Source organism: Pogoniulus pusillus, chromosome 8 (genome assembly GCF_015220805.1).
Source record: "Pogoniulus pusillus isolate bPogPus1 chromosome 8, bPogPus1.pri, whole genome shotgun sequence".
NCBI lineage: Eukaryota > Metazoa > Chordata > Aves > Piciformes > Lybiidae > Pogoniulus > Pogoniulus pusillus.
In genome coordinates, this window is record NC_087271.1 from 13,266,585 (window position 1) to 13,276,909 (window position 10,325).

General features: G+C 45.0%; 1 protein-coding gene across 1 annotated transcript; it reads left to right on the forward strand.

Annotated features, from left to right (window-relative positions):
• The first annotated feature begins 2,884 nt into the window (after positions 1-2,884).
• On the forward strand, positions 2,885-9,964 carry F3 (coagulation factor III, tissue factor). The gene is made up of 6 exons (XM_064147305.1): positions 2,885-3,151; positions 4,153-4,267; positions 6,394-6,578; positions 7,329-7,510; positions 7,640-7,799; positions 9,019-9,964. The coding sequence occupies exons 1-6, from the start codon at positions 2,908-2,910 to the stop codon at positions 9,156-9,158; spliced, it is 1,026 nt and encodes a 341-aa protein (XP_064003375.1). The 5' UTR covers positions 2,885-2,907; the 3' UTR covers positions 9,159-9,964.
• Positions 9,965-10,325: the final 361 nt, after the last annotated feature.

Sequence of the window (10,325 nt, forward strand, 5' to 3'; positions counted from 1 at the left end):
GACTATTTACAAGGTCTTGTAATGACAGGATGAGGAGGAATGGGTTTACACTGGCAGAGGGGAGATTTAGACTAGATGTTAGGAAGAAGTTCTTTACAGTGAGGGTGGTGAGACATTGGTATAGGTTGCCCAGAGAGGTTGCAGATTCCCTCCCTGGAGGGCCAAGCTGGATGAGTTCAGTGGGAGGTGTCTCTGCCTATGGCAAGGTGTTGGAACTGGATGAGCTTTGAGGTCCCTTCCAACCTAAACCATTTTATGATTCTGTGGTTCTATATGTTAAAAACAGATACATCTTGATTTCACCAAGTTTGTCAAAGTGAAGAAGTCACACAGCAGCAGAGGTCATCTCCTAATCTAAATCATGCAGCCCACATACTCTAAAAGAGCCACAGTGAGAGCCTGGCCTCCATCAATAGAAATGTCTCACTTACTTCAATGCTTTAAGAGAGGAATATGACTTGCTTTAGATGCCTATATCAGGATAAGATGGATTTCACCTTAGGAATGGAATTTTTCTTTGCTGACTGTAAAGTAAGCAGAAGATGACCAAATTGGTTAGAGTGTCTCTGAAGAGTCGATGCTTACATTTTGACATTCCACTATGGGAGCCAAACTCTAAATTTCTAGACAAAGTGGCAGAGTTCTAAGTCAGCATAATACTTACCTGCACGTAGGAACACATTGAAATAAGAGGAAAAATGTCTGTCTTAAATGAGCTAGTGAAATACCACTGAAGTGGTCAGGAAATGTGATCAGAATGACACAGTTACGTCATCAGCTGCTGAGAATACTTCCAGTTCAGAGGCATCAGCCCATGTCAGGCAGCACGGGGTTCCTCTCTTCTCTCACCCTGCCTGGTGTCTGGAGTCAGGCAGTGCCGAACAATTCTCACTCTTCAGTCAAATCTGCACCAACAGTTGGTGAAAGAGGAGAAAGAAGAGCAGAGGCCACAGCAGTAGCAGTTCCTCATCTCAGTGCTTCTGCCTGGTCTGTCACAGTCTTCCCCTGCCAACCTAATCTGCACAAGCTCCCTTGGCATGCTGACTTCCCCCCCAGCTTTCAGATTTTACCTTCAACTTCCTTCCCTCAGAATGGCCAGAATGGCCTCTACCCACACAATGCTTCCCATGCCCTGCTTGACTGCTTCATCCATACTCATCCTTTTGCTCAGGCTCTGCTTCCCACCACTCTGGTAACCTGATGGCTTCCTTTCATGCTGTGACATGAAGTACAGCATCTAGAAGTCAGGCATTAGCAAACACTGGAATAGCTTGCTGGAAACTGGAAAAAGGCAACACTGGTCAAGCTTGTTAGTCTGGACAAGGTCTGGAGGGTTCCTCATCTATTTCAGGTATGGGAGGTCATGAAAGAAGTGTGAGAAGGATGAGCAGGAGAAGGGAGTGCTGACATTATCTCCATAAAAAACCACCATGACCCACTTCCCAGCTTTTGTGACTTAAGTACAAGGAAATTAACTGGAATTGGAGCCTAAAGGTGATTGAAGCTTTATATAAGCATCTCTTTTCTCTAAACAAGTATGTATTGTTTATCTTTGTCAGGTCTTCTGGAAATTCACTATGATCTTATAAGGCAACAAACGTGAAAATCTAGTCACACAAGATCTGTACTCCACACAAAGTCAAAAGCATGCAAGCTTTGTGGCTGATATAATGCTGACAGACAGCTGCACAGAGACAGTGCTGAAATTTGATCAAAAGCAAGGCAGGAAAATTAGAAGGCATATGGCTGGTTTTAATGAATGTCTGCTGATTGTTTAAAACCTCAGGCACCTTGGAACACACCATACGAAATCTAATGCAAACTCTGATTGGAATGGGTATTGTAGTTCGGTTGTCTGCATTTATTCCAGCAGAACTGATTGCATGCTTTTCAATCATGAAAATAAAAGGCAATCAAATATGAATCTTCCTTGTTTGTCTTCTCCTACCTGTATTTTTCATGTATAAATCAGCATCAAAATAAAGAGTCCTTTTAACACTGTAAATTGCATCTGATTCCAAATTATATAATAAGTTCTACTATACTTTCCCACCTTCCCCACAGAAAAATCACAGGCTAAGTGAAAATCAGCTCCCTCTACAGCTTGTGTATTCAACGAAATATCACCATGCAAATCCCTGGACATTTCTAGTTCTGTGTGAAAATGGCATTCCCAGTTCTGTGTGAAAATGGCATTCCCAGTACTGTGCAAAACCGGCATTTCCAGTACTGTGTGAAAATGCATTTCCAGTTCTGTGTGAAAATGGCGTAATCTTTTGAATGTAAGATAGGGGAAGGTTTAACAGGCTTACAGGAGAGGTGAGCTACAAATCCCTGAATACTTGAAGCTTATTCGCGGTCTAGCAGGGCAGGTGAGCCTTGCCAGGGCTCCCACTTTCATGTGCGTGAGCCTCAGGGCTGTGAGCTCGTGTAACAGTCGTGTCAAACGTCTTGTGTGGTGAGGTGAGGTATGTTTAGCCCTTTAGAATTTACAGCACCTAAGTTATTGAACCTCATGCCACTTTTTCAGGATGAGCAGAGCAGTTGCAGTGCCTGCACCTCTCGCCCCCTCGCCTTGACAGCCAGCCAAAGGTGTCCAGCGGGTGTAACTCCTTGTTTCTTGCTCGGTTGCACCGATATGCCTTCCAACGGCTAACAGAAGGAAACCGAGGAGTGGAACAAGTACAAGGGGACACCGAGAAGGTGGGGAGACACGGGCCGCGGGCATGTCCAGGTGTGCTTGCACACACAGATGGGCGTGCGCCCGGGAACATTGTTCTGAGGCCGGAGCGGCCCGAGGCCACGCCGCTCCTTCCCTCGCTGCTCCTCTCCTCACGGAAAAGCTTTCCTCGAAGTTCCCCTCCTTCTCTTGCCTAAGCAGTTCCGCCCGCCTCGCTCCTATTCCCCATGACCCCGTCTGGGCCGGCCACCCACCCTTGCCGTTCCCACCGCCTTCCTCGCCGGGCTCCCCGCCTCTCCTCCCACACATATAAGACGGCGGCTCCCGCCCCGTCGGCAGCTCACCCGTCGACTTGCCTGGGAAACCGCTGGATCCCTGCCTCGAAGATGCTGCACTTCGTTGCCGGAACACGGGCGCTGCTGCGAAGCGCCCTGCTGCTGAGTGTCCTGCTGTGGCGTCTGGCTGCCGCCGGTGAGTAGCGACGGGTGGGCTACCGGAGGGCCGCTGCCGCGGGCGGACTGGGGTGCGGCGGGGATCGACCCCTCTGACAGACGCCGGATTCCGAGGAGGGGAGCCCCGGGTCGTTGAGGGAGGGCTCCGCTGCTCTCGCGGCGGGAGCGCGGCGCTCGCCCGAACCCGATCCAGAAGCGACTCCGCGTCAGCGCCCGGAAGGTGGAACGCTCAGGGGGCCGCCAGGGGTCGGCTGCTTCTAGGTGGGAGCCTTAATGACGACATCTGCCTCAGAGATGGGGAGCGGGGGCAGTCACCGCGGGTCGCCTGCTGCAAGGTAGCAAGGAGGCATCTTGTTACCTCTTTTGCTTGTCCCCGGTGCCATGCTTGGGCACTAGGGGGAGTGGGCACTGGGGAGAGGTAGAGAAGGTGGCACTTAGGAAACGATTGGGATACGGCTCAGCGAAACGCTCGATTTCCAGCGGTTACAGCGCTTGTGCGGGGTTTTCCGCTCCCACTTCCTCCTGGGCAGTTCCCCGAAGCTGCGGTGGCCTCTGGCGGGGGCGCGGCCTGGCGGGCCACGGCGGCCCGTTCGCCTCTCCTGCCCCGAGTGTCCCCCTCAGGTGCGAGCGTGTCCGGACATACACTGGCCAAGGGCCAAGCGCCATTCTGTACTGCAGCGCATTCATTTGGTGCTTGGACATTCTCATGTGTATCTCAAAGCTTCTTCAGAGGTCTTGGATCAAAAAAGCAGCGTTAGACAGGGCTACAAATAGTGCAGCTCAGCAACCTAGAGTTACAAGAAGGAAAATAATTTTCTTCTCTTATTTCTCACGTGTGCCAGAACTCATTCCTTTAGCAAGACGAGTATCATCCCAGAAGGCAGGACAGAGACTTTTCCCCCAGAAGAACGTTTTTGAGCAGCGTTTAACAGCAACTGCTTTATTTAGCCAGTGACTGCAGGAAACCAGTAATTGCATGTAATATGACTGATGGCACTCTTCTCTTTTCGATATTTAAAGGCAATCCAGAGCTACCAACAGCAGTTAATATAACTTGGTCTTCAATCAATTTTAAAACTATACTGCAGTGGCAACCCAAACCATCAGGTTACTTCTACACGGTAGAAATACACGGGTAAGTAGGCAGCAGCACCAAGGTCTCTCCACTAACGGCAATGGCAGAAGGTACAAACAGGCTGAATGTTATAGGACATTACCTACATGTGATGTGAGGATTCAGGAGAATGGACAGCTCAGCTGTTAATACTTCTTTATATCCATCTGTAAGAATACCTGGTTCAGGCTTCTGGTTTTGCCTGCTTCAAAAAATTAGAGTCAAGCTTTAGATCAGTGTTTCTAGTTCTGGGGTTCAGTGCAGGCCACTTACTCTGGAGGTCTAGGCCAGCACACATTGAGGAAATTAACTTGGTCTGGCATAGCACGTATTAGATAGACCTTCACCTTTCTGTCTCTTTCAGGGTGTCTGGACTGAGTCTTTCATCTTTAGTCTTGGGAGGTGTATGATAAATATGAGTCTATTAAAAATAATCAGTGAATCACAGTGAGTAATTTGTCTCACTGGGTAATAATAAAACTACCTTTGTTCATCTACCTCTGCTGAGACTTCCTCTGTCATCCTGTAAGGTATGAAATACTGTTCACATAAACGGTAGCTACCTTATATGGTGTCTGACTCCTTCTTCAATACTGCACAAACGTTTCCATGAGGTTCAGTAATAAAGATTTGTTGTTCTCAGCTCCTTTATTAATTCATAGACCACTATTAAACATGCCCCAAAGGGAAGCTGCATCATCAGTTCTACATGTTAATTAAAATGTGGTACTGTAGTCTCTTCCGTCTACAAAATGAGAGCTCTCTCATTACTGGTGGATGAAACACCCATGCAGTGGCCTAATGTGAAATTCACAGACTTAACATCCCACTACTAGCAGAATTAATTTTATTAAAATGCAGCCAGTTGTGCTTGCAAAAAAAATGAAGTCTGAAGTTCTGATACACAGGCATTCCTTTAGAGACAAGTTGCTCTTAGGGATGAAGTGTGCTTGAGCATTTGCTTCTGTGTGCATTTATAGGGTACATTTGTTTGATCACAAAGATCCTATCTCCTGTTCCTTTTTAAGGCATCTTTAGGACATTATTACTAACTCAGCTGTGATATTATTAAAAAAAAAAGAAAAGGGAAGGGAGCTCAGATGACTTAGAGCTTGGAAGAAAACTTCTTTGTTAACTTTCAAACAGTTGGCACTCTTGCTCTTTCAGCTTAGATCACAGTAGTTGAGCAGCAAAAAATAGGGAAAAGAATTGAGGTGGTAGTCTAATCTGAATCTGTATTCTGTTCCTTCTTATTGAGGAGTAAAATGGGGAGCTGACAGCCTTGTCCGTATATTTCACCATGATTTCTCAAGCAAATGGACCTGCTTTCTATAATTTAAAACTCAAGTGCATGGGTCAAGCTTTTTGTCAAGACCTATATTATAATTCTGCTACTGTCTTGTTCTTAGTGACATTTGCACCTGTGTAGATGCAAGCATAAGGGACATAAATGAGGAGATGTTGTCATATTCAACAGTTAATATTGGTGTCACCAGAGCTTCCTACTACAACAGATGTTTCTTAAGGCAACAGGGATAACACTTTTAAAAGTGACTTGCATATCTTGTGGTTTGTTGTTTTTTTAATAAGTCACAGAATCACAATATGATAGGGGTTGAAAGGGACCTCCAGAGATGATTGAGTCCAACTCCTCCACAAAACAGAACCACTTAGGGCAGGTCACACTGGAACACATCCAGACGGGATTTGAACGTATCTAGAGAAGGAGACTTCACAACATCTCTGGGCAGCCTGCTCCAGGGCTCCAGCATCCTCATTTTAAAAAAGCTTTTCTCATGTTGAGATGGGATTTCCTGTGATGGCATCAGCTGCAGAGAAGCCCAAAATCAGAACTAGTTATGTTTTCTGTTCAGGTCATAAAAAAGATTGAGTTTTAATTCACATATGTACCCAGTAGCATATTTCTATAATTAATATGGCTCATATTTGATGCTACTTTGAAGTGTGAAATACAGATGCACAGGATAGTAGGGGTAGATTTTTTTTTCTTCTCCTTTTCAGTGTAGTACACCTGCAGGACTTCCACTGGATGAAGAAAACCTGTACCTTTGGTGGGGGCACAACTTATCTAAAGCTGTAAGAATCAGCTTGGAGAGTACCAACACATCTTTCCTACTTTTTTTCAGGCAGACATCTAACACCAGGAAAAAGTGCATACAGACAACAGAAACAGAGTGTGATGTTACTGATGCAGTCAGGAATGTAAAGGAGACCTATACAGCACACATACTGTCTGTAACGTCCTTTGAGATGGACAACTTTGAAGAACCACCTTTTGCAGTCTCTGAAAAATTTACACCGTATAATCAGAGTAAGTAGGATTGCCAATTACATTTTATCATAAACTTCCTCTCAGGATAACTCCGTAGGTGGCCAAGGAAGCCAGTGGCATCCTGGCTTCTGTTAGAAACAGGGTGGAGAGCAGGGACATGAGGGGATCATCCCCCTCTGCTCAGCACTGCTGAGGCCACACAAGTGCTGCGTTGAGCTCTGGGCCCTCACTCCAGAAAGGACATTGAGGGGCTGGAGCTTGTCCAGAGCAGGGCAGCAAGGCTGGAGAAGTGCCTGGAGCAGCTGGGCTGTAAGGAGGAGCTGAGGGAGCTTGGGGTGTTCAGGCTGGAGAAGAGGAAGCTGAGGGCAGAGCTCTCTGCAGGTCCCTGCCAGTGAGGTTGGAGGGAGGTTGAAGGGAGGAGGGGGCAGCTTCTGCTCCTTGGTGGCAAGGGACAGGAGCAGAGGAAATGGTTCCAAGCTGCCCCAGGGGAGGTTCAGGCTGGATGCTAGGAAATATTCCCAGAGAGGGTTCTCAGCCATTGGAATGATCTGCCCAGGGCAGTGCTGCAGTCACCATCCCTGGAGGTGTGTTTAAGCAACCTGTGGAGCTGGTGCTAAGGGGACATGGTGTTAACCCTGCAGTATTTCTTCCTTGTGCAGGATTTTACTGTGTTATCCTGGCTCTGTCAATTTTATATAGATTTGAGGAGAGCAGTGGGTAGGGGGAGGGAGTAGAGGATGCTGTGTAGAAAAGACGATGGTAGATTTTAATTCTAAAATTGTTGTTTAGCTGTTGTTGGAAAACCAGAGATACAGAATTACAAGCAGAAAGGTTCCAAACTGAATGTTGTGTTCCAAGACCCACTGACACCATACACATTTCCTAATGGAAGCTTCCTAAGTGTTCGGGATATTTTCCAACATGACCTGGAATACAGACTCTATTACTGGAAAGATCAAAGTTCTGGCAAGGTAAGGTCCAGCTCTGCTTCTGACATGCGGTGTAGCTAAGGGATAGTGGCACAATTTGCCTGCTACCTTCAAGTGCCAACGCTTCTGCAAAGAACACTTTCCTGACATCTCTTTTGTTTTCCTTCCCAGAAAGATGATACTTCAAGAAGCCATACATTTGAAGTGAGCGTCGACAGCACAAATAACTATTGCTTCTACATCCAGGGCATCATTCCCTCCCGCAGAGAGAACCGGAATGGTCAGGAAAGTCTGGTTCTTTGTACCAGTGTGGGAAGGAATATCCTGGATGGTAGGTACCTGCTTATGTCTGTCTTACAGCTTTCAGCATGCTGACAAATAGAGACTTCAATTCTCAGTAGGTTTTTATACCTCTTTAAATTATGACACCCACGTTCTAAAATAAACTGTTTGCTGGTCTAAGTGATAGGACACAGACTGAACTCGTGGGAAGATCCCACATTACATGTGCACCGTGTTTGGCTACTAGAGGTTGCTTTGAGTGTCTTGCTAAAGTGGTTTGATTAGTTTTAGTGTCTGAGTTGATGGTTGTCACTTAGGCTTCAGATCTCATACGCCTTCAGCATTGGTTTTTTTTGTTTGTTTTGGTTTGGTTTGGGGTTTTTTGTGGGTTTTTTTGTGGTTTTATTTGTGTTCTGATTATCTTTTCCAGGTAGGTCATTCCAATAGCAGGTTCCATAGTAACAGTTGGAAGGATTAACTGTGAAACAGGAGTGCTGGAGCCCTATCTAAGAGGCATTTACATGGACTCGTAGTTTGAGCTGAGCTTCAGCTATTTTCTCAAAAGTAGACGATGAGACTAGGACTTTCTTTAGTGTTCTATCACAAGGTTAGAGGTTGGCAGATAAACATGCTCAGCAGTAAATACATCGGGAGCGTGGTTGGTGAATCAGCCAGTGCAATTTATGACAAACAATCTGACAAGCACTTTATTCAAGCTAATTCATCACTATTTATTAAATAACATCCCACTGCAGTAGTGCCTTTCATCACCAGCAGATAAGAATATTGACACTCAGAGTAGAAAAGCCTTCTAAGACTGCCGATTAAGTCTCTCAAGTTAACCTTCTTATCTATATTTGGGTTTGTTTATCACAATAGTCAAATTCTAGTCAATTACAACTTGAATGGAAATCTCTGTGGGTGTTTTGTAGCTTCTAATCTAGAAAAAATTTCCACTTGGACTTAGTTTCAAAGAAGTGATGCAAGGGTAAGGGGAATGGTTTAACTCACTCTTGTGGTGGCAGTGTGCACTGCACAAGCTAGATTAAAAGCTGGAAAGAACCACGTGAAATCAAGCTTTACCATAGTCCATAAATGCATGTTCAAACAATTTCAGTTGACACTGAAGTGGTCACTCCACTTCTGTGATACTGTAAACCACAGAAAGCATTATTTACAGCAGTGGAGTGTTTTCTGGGACATTGTGGCATTGTAACATTATGAGTTCTGATAATGGAATTTTGAAAAAAATGTTCCCTCCTGTACAGAATACAGATCAGAAGTCTTCATCATCATAGCAGTGGTAGCAATTGCGGTCATCACTCTCGCTATCGTCCTGCCGGTGATCCTGTGTAAACGCAAGAAAGCAAAAGCTACAAGAGAAAAGGAACCCCTTAATACTGCCTGAGGAAAACTTAATTGTGGCTGTAAGAGGATCTTGCTGATCTTACAGTAGCCTAATCCTGCTCCTGCCCTCTTCCTAAGAGCCTTCTATTCTCCTTTGTGGAACTGGATTCTGAACTAGATGGACCTTTGACTTGACAAGGTACAGATGTTCTGCAAGTATGGCCTTCCTGAGCCAGATGATTATGGTACTTGTGAGGGGACAAAACCACTACTTTGAAAAGATGTGTCCTTTGCCTAGCTGAAAGGATCATCTTTCTGTTTCTGTGAAACAGATCTGACTTGCTTTTAACATTATTAGTTGTTGGAATGAGATGTTAGCCAATATGTGACAGAGAGGCTGCTGTTTTGTCTTGGATAAAATTAACTTGGGCTATTTCTATTTGGATAAAGATAATGAAAGGTAAATGAACTGAAACTACTATACTGGTGACATAGAAGGAATACTCTTGAAGTAGGTAGCTGCTATCCATCTGGAAAGCATATCCAGATTACACTACACCTAAAGCTATAACTGAACTAAGTAGTCTGATGGTTCCAAGTAAGTGTAAGAACAAATACTTGGCAGGTTCTGAGTCAGTAGCAACTCACTTCATGCAAGCACTGAGTAGGTAGCAGTATTTACTGCATTTTAATTAAATGCTGGGCAAATGAATAGTTTATCTTGGTGATGGGATTTGGAGGTACCTATTGCTTTGACTATTTTAATATTTATTTTAGAAATGCAAATTAATTTTTATACCGGTGAGACCTGTATTTATGATGGTAATTTATACTTTTCTAATGAAATAAAGGTGACTGGGAAAAGAAGACTTTTTTTTTTTTATGAAGTACAGAATTCATTCCAGGACTACATTAAAAATACTTCAGGGAAATTTATCTTGTGACAGCAGTATGGAGAAGCTGCCAGAAGTCCAAGCAAGACACTGCAAAACAGAGTACCAGAGCACCTACTACCTAAGGGGGAAAACATGAAAAGCCACATTTCACTAATTGGTGAAAGGTTTTGGAAAGGCCCAGGCTGTGTTTCAGTTGCCAGTCCTGTGAGGGGTTGTTTCAGCCCACAGGAAAGCACACCAGGCATTTCCTTAGAGAAATCACGTTGGCACATCCACAGGGGTGCCTGCGTGCCTGTGGCATTGATGTTGAGGGCATTATGGAGCCTGGCCCA